Source organism: Pagrus major, chromosome 16 (assembly GCF_040436345.1).
Source record: "Pagrus major chromosome 16, Pma_NU_1.0".
NCBI classification, from domain to species: Eukaryota; Metazoa; Chordata; class Actinopteri; order Spariformes; family Sparidae; genus Pagrus; species Pagrus major.
In genome coordinates, this window is record NC_133230.1 from 21,916,675 (window position 1) to 21,933,688 (window position 17,014).

General features: G+C 40.3%; 1 protein-coding gene across 1 annotated transcript; it reads left to right on the plus strand.

Annotated features, from left to right (window-relative positions):
• Window positions 1–2,531: 2,531 nt before the first annotated feature.
• Window positions 2,532–16,112, plus strand: itpka (inositol-trisphosphate 3-kinase A). Its single transcript, XM_073483232.1, has 7 exons — window positions 2,532–3,179; window positions 9,067–9,163; window positions 9,424–9,637; window positions 11,294–11,498; window positions 13,117–13,218; window positions 13,644–13,715; window positions 14,315–16,112. The coding sequence occupies exons 1-7, from the start codon at window positions 2,769–2,771 to the stop codon at window positions 14,585–14,587; spliced, it is 1,374 nt and encodes a 457-aa protein (XP_073339333.1). The 5' UTR covers window positions 2,532–2,768; the 3' UTR covers window positions 14,588–16,112.
• The last annotated feature ends 902 nt before the right edge of the window (window positions 16,113–17,014 follow it).

Genomic DNA, 17,014 nt, shown 5'->3' on the forward strand with positions numbered 1-17,014 from the left:
ACGAGTGTGAGCATGATAATGCACATGCCACAACGGTGAACACATTTTTTCCACATACTCTACCAAGGGATTAGGCAATTTCACTGACTGACAGCTGGTGGCAGTAATTTGCCAAGGAACTTAGCAAGGTACAAGCAAACATGGACGTGATCAATACAGGTTTGAAAATATTTTAAAAAAATCAGCTCTTTTCAGAAAAAGGGAAATACTTTTGTTAGGTGTCAGTGTAAACTTACACCGCATTTGTATACAAGAAAAACAAACAAGTGTTAAAAAGGTCAGTACTTTGCCGTCAGAGGAAAATCCACTCACCAGACCTTTACTTCCTGAAGGGCCAAAGTGACCTGCTGATGCTGATGCAGACAAAATCAACCATAAATGTAACTTTGCTGAAAGTTCTTCCATATTTGACAGCGGCTGTTAGCCAATTTCACGAACTTCTCAAGGCGTTCCCTAAATTTCACATCAGCATTCTGGTTTTAAACTCTGGCAGAGGACAATCAAACTTTTGTTCTGTCTTCAAATATTTGCAATCACATGTTTCCATATCTAAGACATGACCTCTGTTGCTTATTTTCCATCCTATAAACCACACCCAATGGCCCTCTTGACTCAACGCCAAAGTCAGCAAGGCTGGATTACCAACAGGTAACTGCAGCCGGGTTGTTGTCCGGGTTTCTCACAAAAAAGTCATTTGTCAGCTTCTCTGCCCTTTCCGTACTGATGGCAAGGAGATGAGGAAGTTTGTGCATCTATATTCTCATGTGTGGACTGTCTACGATGGCTACGTGTGTAGTTTTTTGGCTCTTTAAACACTGTATTATTATTTCTATATTTTGCTCTGTTAATCCACAGATTTCACAGATGTATATTCCGCGGGACTCTTTAATCTGAAATGTTGGGTTAATTAAACAAGCACCAGCTCTGTTACAACAGGATACTCTATAAGGACCATACATAGGCTGTTACAATAATAGTTTTTCACTTCATGATTATTGTGGCTGAAAGAATTCACTTTCGTTCATTTATCGTGATATCTAGAAGATTTGAAGAAAAAAAATGCTTGGACAAATTCATCTTTAACTTTATTTATTGTGTATTTCTTCATCTTTTGGCAAATAAATTACACTCAAAATACAAGTAGAGAGAGTCTGTAACCAAAACAATTACACTTAGGGACTTTTGGCAACTAGAGGTAAGGTACGATACGGTAAGGTAAGCCACCTACTATGACGAAGAGAACACATAAAGAAATGAGTTAAGAGGCAGTGTGTATTAGTAGTGTTTTTAACACAATATCGATATTTCATTAAAAAGATATCATGATTATCATCAATACCGTCATATTCCGACACCCCTAGACCATACCACTGCTTTTGCATATGAAGTCAAGTCCTTTATTTGCCATATGCACAACAATTACAATGAAACAGGCACTGGCAATCAAGTTTATGTTCTCAAGCTCCCTCCAGAATACTTACACTCATACAAAATGTAGGCTATAGAAAGAAAAGTGAAATGACGAAAAGAGAATCTAAGACAAAGACAAAAAATACTGCAAAAGTTAAAACATATAAAATAAGATAATACAAATAATAATACAAATACTAATATAATTAATAATAATAATAATAATAATAATAATAATAATTTGGAAACTATGAAAGTTGAATTATGTATTATTTGTATTATTATTATTATTAATAATAATAATAATAATAATAATACTACAAATAATACATAATTCAACTTTCATAGTTTCAAAATCAGCCAAACATGAAGCTGACAGATATTTCAGTTTACTTTTATAATAGGTATAAAGGCACACTGAGATTAAATATCACCTTTCAAATGAATATGTGTTGTAATAGCTGAGTCACCGCAGTGACTGTAAGTGAACATTTGTTTTTTCCTGACGCACAGTTAATCATCCAGTTTCACACCTTCTTTCCTCTTAGTGGTGACTGTTTCTGGTCAGGATCTGTCTGTCAGCAGTGAAGCCGCACAGCAGCGCCCCTTCCTGGACAACGACGACACGATAATAAAGACTTTTTGAATTTTTTGAAGTTCAATTTTGAATTTGGACTTCCTCTTTATGTCGCCAGATTTAAATAACGACACGGCTTCGTCAAATGCCCAAATATTTCTTTTTATTTTGAAAGTCCGCACACTGTTTATTAGAGGAATCAAGTTCGCATTAAGCTACATTTGGGTTTGCATTTGAAATGACACTATTTTGTGTATTTAAGCCACATTTGGGAGGCTTGACTGTAGATATACTTGGCTGCAGCGGCTAAAACAGAATCGTCTTTGTGTATCCGATGGTTCGTTTGGATTTAAATGTTTAATTCAGGGTCGTGTTCATGTGAAACAAAGGGAAATGTGCAGGCTCCCAGTTTGAAAACTTAACCTGTCAGCTGGTTTAAATGTTCAGTCAGGAAGTGAGAGACTCAAGGCGGAAGATAATAAACCCTGTACACTGGTGTAGTGCGCCGGCGCGCGTGTGTAAACCGCGTAGGAGCGAGAGCCACACTGCCAGCAGAGAGGGGTTCCCCTTTCCAACAGTGCGCACGGAGCACAGAAGCTCACAGAGGCTGTTTAGTGTGTGAAAACTCGGACAACAAACAACAAGGAAGTCCCTCAGAGGATCGACTGACCGCTTCAACTCAAACTGCGCTTCTGAAAGTGAAATGACCAGATTTGAAGGTTAAAGCGAATCGGCTTTTGCGCCTCTCGTCGTGCGTCCTCGCGACGGATTTCGATCTCCAATGCCCAAAGAGTGCAGGAGGAAGACCTCCAAAGACTCCGGGATTTCTGGAATAAACGAGGGCTCGCGTTTAGAGCGGAGAACCGCTGGGAAGTCCTCCGAGATATGCGATGATCTCATTCAGAAAGCCGCTCAAATCGCGCCGTCGTCCGCAACCGGAGCGCCCGCTGTGATGGATGCGCGCCGGGTACCTCAGGTCACCATCACCCCGGAGGGGGGCGGCTGCTCCCGGGAGATGCAGCAGGAGGACTGGGAGGATGTGGTGGACGGTCCCTTGCGCAGGAAACTGTCCAACTCTTCTATATCCTCCACCGGGTCCTCTGCTGTGGAGTCCGAGGATGATTTACTGAGTGACAATGAGAGCAAGAGCAAGGGCATCATCACTCTGGAGCATCTGGGGGACACTGGAGAGGTGAGTCAAGGCTGTTATATAGAGGGATATCAAAGTGGGTGAGTTTTCAAGGGTCACTGGCAGGTTTATCAGTGAATCATTGCACTGTAGTTTTACAGAATGTTTAAAATAATTCAAAGCGTTATGTCCACATGGAGACTCCTGGGACGAAACCATTTCATATGTCCATCTGTGGCCTCCTGATAGTGTTTTCACATCAGCATCCCCCATAATTACCAAGTTACAGTAAAGAGCTGATGTTTTGAAAACAAGAAACAGTGGAGCACAGCAGCAGTCAGCAAACTACTTCCTCACTGGAGACCTGTGGGATCTCTCGGACTGCACGGAGGAGCCGATTACACTGTTTGCGTTTGTTCAAAGTTTGTTTTAAACTAATCTCATAAGTCAGATCTGCAGCGGGAAACGTCTCGTGGGAAATTAGTCACTTCTACATTCTTGTGTCTGTTCTGCAATCTACAGACGTTGTTTTAAAGATGTGGGAGATTTCAGTTAGAGTGAAATGTAAAAAGAAAGATTAAACAAGCTGCCAGAGAGCACAGGATCATCTTCAGGAAATGAGACTGAAATCACATTATCTCTCCTTATGTTTGATGGCTTATCAGAGACTCTCACATCACCTTAATGATCCAAGGTGCAGTGAACTCGAACCAACACGGAGAAGCTGCAGAGAGCCTTTGTCTGAGCTGTTTTTTTCTTTTACAAATGATTCATGCCCATGTTACGCACGTTAATAATGCATAAAAGTGCATCTGTTGCATGTTAAATGTCAGATCAACAAGTCACTCTATGTTTTGTCAACCCTGACCTTTATTACTCCTGTGCGTCCCTCCCTCAGCACACACTAGTGTTGAAGGACCGGCCTTCAGTTCAGTGCCGAGGGTGGAAATTTGTTTGACATTCTTGGCTGATAAAGTCGTTCAGAAGCACACATTTTCAAGTTTTACATCTAGATTTGGACCGAGGGCCGTATATTTGTACAGCTGCGGAGCTTTTATTCGACTCTCTGCATGTGATTCGTGGGGAAGTCGACTGAGATCTCAGTGAGTCACCTTTTTGGTTTCTCCAGCTAACAACAGAATCTGCTTTTTGTCTCCACTGTCACCACGTTACTCACTCGGTGTGTGTGTGTGTGTTTTTATGGTGCTATCACTTCTCTCTGCCTTCTCCATACAAGGCCTGTGGCTGTCACTTTCTTTTAAACAGACTGAATACACATTGCCTGTTAAGCCTGGAAGGAAAGAAGGAGGGTGTAGGTTAATTTATTTTTTAAGCGTCTGCTGAATGTAACATTGTCCAGCTTTCCAAAATAAAAGTCCAATCTAGCTCTTCATTAGCTCTAAAAGACATGGTAGGTTAAATGGAAATATGTTGGTTGTGTCACCTCTGAAAATAGCCACTTTTTATGCTTCTGCTCCTCCAGCCTACACATCAGCCCACGCACACACACACGCTCACACACACAAACACACAAAGTACAGCGACGGCTAACATGCCATTGTGTAATCATGTTCTTTTGTGGTCAGTCACCAATTTGAGCTCTGGCCTTTGACATTTAATGAAGAACCACATCAGGAAGTCAGAAACACTTGAGTATCAGCACTTGGCTTTGGAGCGTAGCTTTTTCTTCGCAGTGCACATTAAAGTGCTTTCTAATGGAAATGCAGCAGAGGAGAGAACAAACAAACAGGCAACAGAATTGATGTTATAAATCTTTCATTGGTTTACATCCCATTAGCACTTCAAGATGACAGTACTGCTTTCTTCACATGGCAGGTATGAGTTAGCAACCTGGCTGAGTGAGTCACATCTTCTCACTCATGCTCTCCTCGGCCCCTGGAAACGCATCGATGGAAATCGGCGAAGTTGGCTTTCAGGGGGCTGTGTTTTCAGCATCGCGATCGAGGAGTCTGACTGCTCAGATCAGCGTGGTGCTGTGTGAGTGTGTCATACACACACAACGGGTCTGGCGTGACAAAGAAAATGTGTGTCTGACAGCACAAAAAGCGAGTGTGGAGGGTGTCGATCCTAGAAGCAGGTTCCTTTTCATACGGGAGAGTTTATTTATTGCATTTCTTAGTTTTAAGCAGCATGTCACTCACAAACAACACGCTCTCATGTATCCAAGAACCCTTAAAAACTAAATCATGGAAAATCAGACAGACTTCTCTTCTAGATTGCTCATGGAAATAAAAGCCATTGATGTGTTTGTGATGTGATACTGGAACGATATATGTGCAGCCCTAACTCATATCATTTTTTCTTTCCTGACACCGATTCCGATACCTGAACTTTGTGTATTTGCCGATACTGCGTACTGATCTGATGCCAGCAAAAATAAGTTAAAAGTTACTCGCGTCGTAAACAGTCTGTAGAGTTTCATACAGGGAGTCTCATTTTGTGTAATAAATTACATTTTGAATCGTCGCATAGATTCAGATTCTAGTTTTGGGATCAGAACAACACTATTCCAGACCAAAGGACACACGTTCATTTGGTACAGACCCAAGAAAAATCACACCATGTTCATTTTTGGTATTTCTTCAGTGGAAAAGAAAAGCATAACTTTGCATTCTTACGAAAATCATGACTCATATCACAATCGCAATATCTGTTGAACTAATCACATTATGATTTTTCTTTTTGCAAATCGTTCAGCGTTAATTACGGTTAAGGTTCCTGAGTGTTTCTATTTTCTGACACTTTTTACTCTTGCTTCTCTGCATTTAAAAGGGAATATCGTACTTTTCATTCCCCTACATTTACCAGGACAGGTGTAGTTACCCAGTTACTTTTAAAATTAAGATTCTACATTAAAAACCGTATGATAAGTTTATAGAATACAATTAACTATTAGACCTTAAACCAGTGTTCATAAAAAAGTGTGGTGTCAGCTGTCTGATTTGTTTAAGATGTTAAAGAGCCAAAGAGTTCAAATTATCCAATATTTCACAAAAAACAATTGAAAAAGAATAACAATTTTTTTTTTTCCCAGTCAAATTAATCATCTCACGACCCCTCAAATTTATCTTGTGACTCTGCGGAGGGAAAGACTAAAATATAGTGCAGTAGCCAAAAGTGCAGTAGCTCCATTTTGACCAGCAGAACCTACAACAGTAAAATACTAGTAAGCATCAAAACAAACAATCCAATAATGTCACAAATCCCTTTTACAACAGTTGCAGGGGCCATTTTTCTTTGACTTTTGATTCTGTTACTTATAGGTCGGATTTTACATGCAGGACTTTAACTTCTTGTGGACTATTTTTACATTATTTTTTGCTACTTTTACTTACGTAAAAGATCCGAATACTTCTTTAGCCACTTGCCTTAAGACAATTTTTGATGCACCGCGCTCTCATTAAGCAGACCTGCTATTTCAAGAGAACAAGTAATGTTATTCTAAGTGTTATCAATACAAACTCTTGTGCTTTCTGTCATCAAGGCTGGTCAGGACAGCGTGGTGCGAATAACATGAAGTTTCAATGCCAGACGAGGTGTAAAATATAAACACTGGGTGTAGAGCTGCAGGGTCGTTATGTTTACATCAAAACTCAGAGCTCACATTAACTCTAAGTCTGTAGATAAGATATTACGCAACTTTATTTCAGTCAATAAGGCAATCAACCACTAACATGCTGAAAATATAAGTAACCTCACTGCGCGATATTATCAGTAAACAAGTAGCGCTGCGGCAAGTGAAGCGTATCACCTGACATTTAAGAGGGACTTGGAAGGCTGCTGCAGAGTTCTGCTATTAGTGGGGAGGCTCACTGTGAGACGCTGGAGCGTGAGCTGAGTGTTTCACTAACATGAGAATCCCTGTTTCACTTCCTGTTTCAACCAGAACACACAGAGTAAGATGACCTCTCCAAAGATTAGAAAATAGGATCCGAGAACGTGTGCTACTTTTCCTTTCCAACACAGGAGAGTGTTCCTCATAATTTTATATGGGATGATTGCATAGAAACACAATCCTCTCAGTGTTAAAGTGTGAATTATTAAGATGTGGTCAGTTTTTTTTTTTGCGAGGGAATAATACAGGCAGCTCCTCGGAAGTGTGAAGCACTCCTGTGTCTCTGTGAAACATCCAAGCTGTTACTGTGTTTCTCTGTTTGTGTGTGTGTGTGTGTGTGTGTGTGTGTGTGTGTGTGTGTGTGTGTGTGTGTGTGTGTGTGTGTGTGTGTGTGTGTGTGCTTTGTGTGTTTAGTGAGAGACTGACAAAGAGAAAGAAGGAGGGAGTGAGGGTGGTGGGAGGAGAGTCCTTAAACAAACAGCCATGAAAAAAAATAAACATTTCTGCCAATAAAAGATAATTCACTTGTCATCCATTGTTTATTCATTTTCTTTGTTCAGGATTCAGTTCAAACTCTGATGTGTTGCAAACAGTCACATGAGGCGCTTAATGATTTGACTGCATTCCTTTCAGCGGGCTACGATGCGACTCTAAAAAGATTCATCGACACATCTTGATGCATCAACATTTCTGATATCTAAGCATGACTTATTTTTCCTTGCTTTGGCTCTACATGCTATTTCTAAATACAGCATATTTGTAGTCATCCGTAGTTAAAACAATAGGGCTGAACCAAGTGCTTCGAAGCTTCTACCGTTGCCGTGGTAATCAACGCCCAAATCAATGTTTGAATGAGGGAGACTGTCGGCTGAAATGAAAACCAGGCAAAAGACTGGTGAAGAGCGGGAAATGGACCGCTTTGGTCACATATGTGCCCAAAAATCTGTCAAATGCAATAAAACATTTTCATTGGTCGAACTGGTGCACCTGATATTCAACAGGTCAGATTAAATAAATGTATTAAAAAAATTAACAAAAACAACAAAAAACAGAGCAAATCCACAAATACTTCCACAAGTGCTATATGAGACACAATAGTTTTAACACTAAGTTAACTTTTTGAGTTTGACTTTCTTGCTAGGTATGCTGTAATTAAACTATGAAAAACATTTTCCTGCACCTTTTATTCTAGTTTATATCCATTTACCTTATGTGTTTAGACATTCAATTGAATGCAGGCTACTTTTGGGTGCACCTAAATGAAACATTAGAGCCACTAGTGCAGCCAGTGTAAAACACTTGCCTGGAGCCCTGTCCACTGCGGTGTTGAAGCTGTCTCAAAACCTGCATTTCATTCAACTCCCGGCAACTCAAAGTACGCAGGTGAATCATGACAGCAAGTTTGAGAGCCCGAAGCTTCAAAAAAATTGCGGGCAACTCTTGAAGCGTGAGAAACTGTGTTTTGGAGAGCCCTATGAAAATAAACATATGAAGTTACTTAAATAATCTTTGCTCGCGTTCAGCCATCCTCACCAAAACTCAAGAAGTAGTCTGGTAGTTCATGTGACACTAAAAAAAAAATCACACAGTGAGTGGGAGTTTAGAGGCCAGCAGCAAGGCCACTGTCATCCTTTAACCTTCAGATTTCCCCTTGAGAGATTGAAATTCGATTGTGTGTGATTCTAAATCATACCAAGATAAAAAAAAGCAGTATAACCAGAAAATGTCTGAAGCTGCTCCTGATGTTTGATGGTAGATTTAAACTTCACTCTGAATCAAAGTTGCAGGCCCATCACCACAGATGCTGAATTGTGATGTTGAGTGCAGATACGAGTTTCCACAGAAATGGCATTTAACTGACCTAGATTGGAGGTTTCACGCAGTGGAAAACTAAAGGCCTGGCATCAGATGTACTGGGTAGAACTGCTTATGTGATCAGATTTCTGTTCAGACAGTATCGGGTGGACTGAAGTTCAATGACCTTACAGCACGTTGACCTGTTATCAGATTGTTTATGTGAGCAAGGACTCAAAAAACTTGACTCAGTGCTAACAAAGAGTGTTTATTCGCTTCTGTTTGTTTTCTTGTTCACAGAGCAAACCGTGGTGGAAGCTAAGGACGATCGTACACTGGCCCTTCACTGCATCTCAGAGGAGAAAACTGAACTGGGTTCAGCTAGCCGGGCATAAAGGTACGACCTGTTCATATCATATCACATACTGCTTGTGATATTTAAGACCAGGAAATCGAATGTCCTGTTTTCCACTGTCAGCATTTGGTGTGCAGTCTGAGGCGTTTACTGTTGCGTCATTTTTGTTGGACAGATTTATAGAAAAAGAAACATGTAGGGTAAGAGAATGGGCACAGTCACCACACTAGCAGGGGTTAAAACACTTTCTGTTTTCCTTGACGCCTGAAATCCAAAGTGTTCCTCTTTATCTCATCGATCAGGTAACTTCAAAGCAGCAGATGAGGGCAACATCCTGAAGAAGTTCTCGGAAAATGAGATGCAGTGTTTCGAGAAGCTGAGGGATGACGCACTGTTCCCGTTTGTTCCCGGTTACCACGGCGTTGTGGAGAAAGATGGAGAGTCTTTCCTTCATATGACCGACCTGCTGGCCAACTTTGATCTTCCCAATGTCATGGACTGCAAGATGGGAGTGAGGTAAAGGATATTTATTTATCATTTATATTTATATACCATATATGTAACTGTGTCAAAAAGGAAGATTTCTTTGTGTTTGTTTCTGCTACACTCAGCGCCAATTTGAAATGATAACGTCAGATCATTTCCTCTGTATTTATGTAATTGATGTTTGTGTTATCACTCATGATTTCTTTGAAAGAACATTAATGAGACATGTTCAGACTGGTGACAGTACTGTACGTGCTGCCTGAAGCGTTTCTGCTCTACAAGGGAACACCTGTTGTAACTGCAGGCTATATGCTTGGCTTCCTGCCACAGCGGGCGGGGTGCCTCACAATATCATGTGCACAGGCTCAAATACACACACAAACACAAACACATATACAGGCCCACACACATAACACATGTACAGTTCATGTATGCATGAATGCACACGAGTATATGCGTGCACACGTTGGTGCAAGCACAGGCACGCAGGTACGGACGTTCTCCCCTCTGAGAGCTTTACTTCCTGTTCAGACGACAGCTACACACACAGAATCAGGCACATGTGCAGTAAACTTACATGCACATGTGCCTCAGACACATGACGAAAAACTCCCGGACAACATCTTTTTATTGTCTACTAAGCATCTGTGTGTGTCTGTATTTTAGAGGCTACACACACACACATACATTCACACAGTCAGGGTGTCCCTGGAGACTCCCCTTTGTCAAAAACACTCTCAACCACAAAGTTGCAAAACCACTAACTTGCACAAACACACACTCAGACGCTCACACAGTTGAACGCTGCGCGCTGGAGTCTCCTCTCAGCTTCCCTCTTCAGCACAGAGGAAGTGCAGCTCACAAACTGAAACTGAAATTCACATCTGTTTGCAAGTTACTGTCTGGTATGAATACGACGAGTGTGTGTGTGTGTGCCTCTGTGCTGTCCACCAGCAGAATTTAATACTCACACAGTGTGTTGCTCTCAGCTGTGCAGTCAGGGCATTTTAATGCACTGCTCATCGTTTTGTGCATGAGTGAACAACTTTAGAAAGAAGTTGATTTCTGGCTTTTTAAGTGCAGCCAATGAAAAACGTCTTTTGTAAGATATTACTGTAAAGTTTTTATATTAATAACAAAGCCTCGTGGATCTTTGTATTCAATAAAAATATACTCAAGTCACATTGGCTTCATAAAAAGAAGGGTGCTTTTGTTAAAGGGACACTGTATAGTTTTGGGAATTAAATACGAGCTCAGAATTAAATATTTATGAGGTAATAATACAAACTCAGAAATATCTATTTTTTCCATAACTGAATAAACAAGCTGTTCTCAGAGGAAAATAAGGTCCCCAGAACACTGTTTAAAGCTAGAAAGGTGGCAGGGTCCGCCAAATATAAACAAAGTTAAACACTATGAAATGATGTTGTCCTTTAAGGTCAGTTTGCTTATTAAGTTTATTCAGTCATGAAAACAAAGAGAGTTTGTTTAGGCATAAAAAAAGAAGATCTTTCTCTTCTGATTAAAATTTCTTCCCAAAACTACATAGTGCACCTTTAACCATGTGTCTTACATGGTAATAACCAAGGGTGTGAATGCAGGACAAACCCTAAACCACCATCACTGTTTGTGCACAGGCAGAGAACACAGTAGTCTCTGACAGATTTATTCCTCCTGCTGCTTCAGGACGTACTTGGAGGAGGAGCTTGTTCGGGCGCGGGAGCGCCCCAAGCCAAGGGAGGACCTGTACAATAAGATGGTGGAGGTGGACAGCGAAGGGCCGACTCCTGAGGAGCATTCCCAACGAGGCGTCACCAAGCCCCGCTACATGCAGTGGAGGGAGACCATGAGCTCCACCAACACCCTGGGCTTCAGGATAGAAGGGATCAAGGTAGAGGGAGTGATATGCCACATGGACATTATTTACATGTCATTCTACTTAATATTTCTAAATTCCAGATTAACTAATAATAGTTATTACTAGGGCTGTCCTGAATGCTTTGAAGCCTTTACCTTTGCCATTGTAATTGATGTCCAAATCAGTATTTGGATGATTCAAGGTAGTTTTCTTTTTAATCAGAAGGAGATGTTGCATCAGCTACACTGAAAAAGAGGCAAAAGACTGATAAAAATCCAGAAATGGAGCTCCTGTATGGCATTAGATTTGTCTCAAAACCAGCATACATAAAAAACAGGCGCGTGAACGATACATGCTCCACATGCACAAATGTTGTCCTGCGAGCATAGAGCTGTGACAAACGCAAGCTTGACCCTCGCTACGCATCTTTTGCTTGTCTAGACAGTGGCTGATGTGACGGAGCTTTGAATATTTGTGGGTAATTCTCACTGAAGTTTCAAGGCCCCGTAAATGGTATTCAGGATTGCTGTACCCCACACTGCAGGTCCGTTCAACTCAATAGAGCGTTGTAGCTTCTCTCAGCTTGTTTTGATAGCACAGGGTGCCACGTTACTGTTTCTGTGAAATAGCTCTGATAAACCCACTAAAACAGCAGACAAAGACAAATTATGTGACCAGCTGTTGAACACTGTGGGTCGTTTAGAAGCTAAAGAGCGTGCAGATGTTTTCCTCAGGACTTGGTGGGGACTAAAACAGAACTAAAAGGAGGCCGATTGTCTGACATAGATGAATCAGGTCACCAGAAACATGATTCCAAAGAAATACTAAGGTTGCTCCGTCTCTGCTGGATGTGTAAATAAGCAGCTGATCGCTTACACGTTCACTGTATCGTCTTTATCAGGTGATGGTTTGTTTGGCAGGTTTAAAGTATGCTCATATATTCAGTCTAATCAGGTACAGTCTGTTGGTTTGTAGCAGAATCACAGAGTACATGATAAACTATAACAGCACTTGAAAAACGCAGACCACCTACGAGGCCAATAGTCCACTCTTTGATGATGCAAATCTGCATACATATACTGTATGTCTGGATATATCTCTAAAACTGGTAGAATAACTGAAGCTGAAGCCTCATTTTGGATATGATTAATAGTATACGTACTTTAATGATATGCGTGTAAATGGTAAAATGGACTTGCAGCATTTTTCGAGTCTGAATGAAGTTCTGTATGAAGTTTATTTATTTTATTATTTATTTAATGTTTATTTAACAGGGACGATACATACAACATTGTCACAGAAAATGGGAAAATGTGATGCATATAAGACGTCTAGCTTCAGCTAATTTGCAGTCTTTGATCAATGTGTGTGATGTGTAGGCTACGACCAGAGGATAAGTGGTGCCTGTCAACGTGGACTGTGACATGGAGTCATGTCTATGGCTATGTTTTGTCCCGCTGGCAATGTTTAGGAATGTGAACTAATTGGGTCAGTAGTTTTTCTGTCATTTTGCCGACAAATAGACTAACAAGCTCAACCAAAAACATAACTTCCTTGGCTGAGGTTATAAAATGTGCTCTCAAGTAGATGACTTTGTCTGAAGTAATTTTAATATGTAATGTTCTTATGCAGCCCCTTCCTTCTCTTTTAGAAATGTGATGGTACTTGTCGAACTGATTTCAAGAAAACCAGATCGAAGCAGGATGTCATCCAGGTGTTCACGGACTTTGTTGAAGGGAACGTCAGCATCATAGTACGTGGCAATAAGTTCACTTCTGCACAAACATAAAACATACTTACAGGTATTACCTGTAAGACTATCTTCAAACACACCGCTTAAGTAAGCTCTCACATCCGTGTTCAGTGTTTGGACTAATGTAAATGATTTTGTATACTCAGTCCTCACATTTGACAGAGATCGCGGCCTGTCTAATCATGAATGTCAACAGCCTCGAGATGTTTGAATTGCATTTAAAACTACAGAGTAATTCCAACTGAACTGCAGAAAGCAAATATTCACACTGCAATGTTGTTTGGGTTTTCTTATACGGTGAGAGGTTCCCAAATATACAGTCTCTACTGTTATGTAAAACTAATTTAGATTCAGATTAAAAGATATATGAAATTAAATCATGGTCGTCAGGTAATGTTTGTTGTTTACGCTTTCTTGAAATGCAGAAGTCATACCTGAGCAGACTGACGGAGATCCAGCAGGCCCTGAAGATGTCGGAGTTCTTCAAGCAACACGAGGTGATGACTGATCTAAAGACGACAAAATAAAGGATAAGCAAACATAAAGTGCAAAAGTGAAGTGCTGCAGCAAGAACTTCATCTGAAAGTGTTCTGAACAGTTTTTTACAAAAGATATTCTTGTATTTTGAGAGGTGGAGAGTGCTCTCTAACACGTACGTGAATAATGTCTCATAGGTGTTTAATTAGGTTGAGATGTGGTGACTGTGAAGTCTGCCATGTGATTTTCAAACTCATTATCAAACCATTCAGCAAACTTTTTAGAGACCACAGACCAGTCAGATGAACTCAAGAAACCATTGTTACAAATGTGTTCCTTTGAATTGACTCTAAATTGGGTGTTATTTAACATTTCTAATAGTATAATAGTACTATTTTGAAACCTACAATAATGTTCTCACATAATTAAACTGTTAATGTTTTGTTGGATGGACCACTTGGAGTGGATGAAAGTAGTCTTTTCACTGTATTTATCCATTACACTAACAGAAGCTAACTATTTTAATTTGTCACTCATTCGTATTAATGGATTGATGGATGAAAAGAGGCAGGAAAAAAGAGAAGCAAAAGCTAACATGAAACACTTTTTGTTTTTGTAGGTCATTGGCAGCTCTCTCCTCTTTATCCATGACCACACGGGCAATGCCCAGGTCTGGATGATTGACTTTGGCAAGACCACAGTGTTACCAGACGGCCAGACGTTGAACCATGGCATTCCCTGGCAGGAAGGCAACCGGGAGGATGGCTACCTGTGGGGGCTGGACAACCTCATCCACACACTGGAGTCTGTGAGCAGTGAAGGGGCGAGCGATAACACCTTCTGCTCAGCTACCAAAGAAAACAGCCAAACTACAGAACGTGAGGGTCAGTGACCTTTGAGTTGTAGACGGGTGAGAAGAAGTCAAACTGTTTTAATGGACACCACAGAGAGACTCTTAGGGATGTTTCATATCTGTGTGATGCTGCAAGAATGAACATTAAGTGTATAAAGCCACTGACAAAAAAGAGCTGATGGACTATGAGCAGAGAGGCGCTGAGAAGTTGTCACTAGTTACTGAGTGATTGAGCAAATGAACTGACACTAATTCAACTTCCTACAAAATGAACAGAAGTAAAAGTGTAAGGATTCTTTATTTCAGTTTGAGGGATGAGATGTTACATGTGGAGGAAATGCTCATACAAATCTTTTTTAAAAAGGAGAAAGTGGGGGAATCACAACTCAATCCTCCTTGTTACCACCGAATCAGCCCTGATGTTACATCTGTAATAATGTTTTAAAGGAGAAATTCTGTGCAGTATGAAACTGACTGGGTCACAGGCCTCATAGCCACACGACTACAACACATAACACACTGTCAATATACTGTAGTACTGCAATATGTATAATGATTAGAGTGTATTATCTGTCACTGTTCTCAAAACCTGTCTTTTATTGTCTATCAATTTATATTTCTTTCACTCTCCTTTATTCCTGTAATCAAACTTAAAGATTATTTTTTGGAGGGCATTTCTTCTTTGTTCAGATAGTGACAGCTGGAGAGAGACAGGAAAGGCAGGAGAGAGAGAAGAGATGACGTGCAGCAAAGGGACAGGGCTGGAATTGAAGCCAGGTCGCTGCAGTAAAGAGTCATCCTTAAAGGGACAGTTCACCCCAAAATACACATGTTCCTCTTACCTGTAGTGCTATTTATCCGTTTTGACACAAGTTGAAGAGTTTTGGAGATCTCAGCTGCAGGGAAGTCGGCCTTCTCTCAAATGTGATGGAACTAGATGGCACTCGGCGTGTGGTGCTCAAAAAAATACTTTCGAAAAACTCACCAGTGTCTCTTTCCAGAAATCATGACCTGGTTACTCAAGATCATCCACAGACCTTGCTGTGAGCAGTTTCACATAGGAACTATGTTCTACCCACCATCAGGATCACTATACAGAAGGAAGCATGCTTCATGGACGAGAGGCTTGTAGTCGTGACCGTGCGGGATGCAAACATGTGTCCGACTTGGCTGAGCTGTAACGTTAGCTAGCTTCTCGTAGATGAGAAATCATACGCTTCCTTCTGCACGGTGATACGCAAAAAGAAAATTTGTTGGCAACTCACACCAAACCAATCCAGATGGATAAATCATGTGACATGTAAAAGGTAAAATATGCATTTCTGATTTGGGGATAAACTGTCCCTTTAATACATGGTACACACTCCGCCATCAAACTTTAATTTAAAACTTTCAAATTCAAATTAAACATTATTTTCATTTCTTGTGCTGCTGCAAACCTTGTTGAGTATCGATGCTGCAGTGTTTGCAGTGTGCACATTCTTTGGTTTTGGTCAGTGGTGTTCTGCAAATGAAATGGATGAAAATGTGTACACGTGGAATTAAAAAGGGGAAAATACTGTTACATTTATTTTCAATAGTAAAACACTATTGTGGTATTTTAATATGTTAGCCAAGTCTGAGTTCAGGTTTCACTCTGTACCACTGAAACAAAACTCTGTATAACTGATCAAACTCACACGAATAGGATCAATATATGCTGATTTATTTAGGGCACAGTTAGGTTAGATGAACATGTGAAAGACAGTATATTGCATAGAATGCATTTTTGGTTGAGGCATAACATCCTCAGCTACATAATGAATACAGAAAAACACAATGAAATAAAAATGCACCAGGCCATTAAAAATAAACACTGAGAGCAAGATGAGGATGATTTCTTTCTTCCACAGTAATCAATATTTCTGAATGGCACAAATCTCTCCTTCAAATCTTTAGAGAACTATGTGAGATACCTTTGCTAAAACAAAATCACTAATACCAGCAGGCCTAAACATAAAAAACACAAGGTGAGCCTAAAGAACCCTCATATAAATGCAACCGTTCATTCAACATGTGAAAAAATAAACTATCGACATGTTTAGGCTCAAAACAAACACATGTAGTGGCTACAGCTACCAAATCGATTAAATAAGAATAGCCTAAAAACATAAATACCGAATACAGATTTTCACAATTCAATATTTTAGTAACTGTATGAACTGAGATACCTGCAGCAGCATGTTTGGTATATCAAAGCGGAATACCTCCCCCTGCTGAGTAAACATAGGTACTACCAGCACCACATCATTCAGTAGGTGCAGTGCAGAGGTATCTTAATGGCAGTGATCGACTACAAATACACATCCATCATTAACATCAATGAATTCAAAAAAATACATGATAAAACAGCTACAAATGCTATGGGTTAGTCCAGTGTACAGGAGTGAGTACAAAAATAGCAAATATTTTCACAGCTGCATGGTC

Excerpts from the sequence above, each read along its gene's own strand:
- itpka (XM_073483232.1), top strand. The coding sequence starts at position 2,769 with ATGCCCAAAGAGTGCAGGAGGAAGACCTCCAAAGACTCCGGGATTTCT. Across the intron at positions 11,499-13,116 it reads TCAGGATAGAAGGGATCAAG|AAATGTGATGGTACTTGTCG; the intron begins GTAGAGGGAGTG and ends CTTCTCTTTTAG. Across the intron at positions 13,716-14,314 it reads AGTTCTTCAAGCAACACGAG|GTCATTGGCAGCTCTCTCCT; the intron begins GTGATGACTGAT and ends TTGTTTTTGTAG.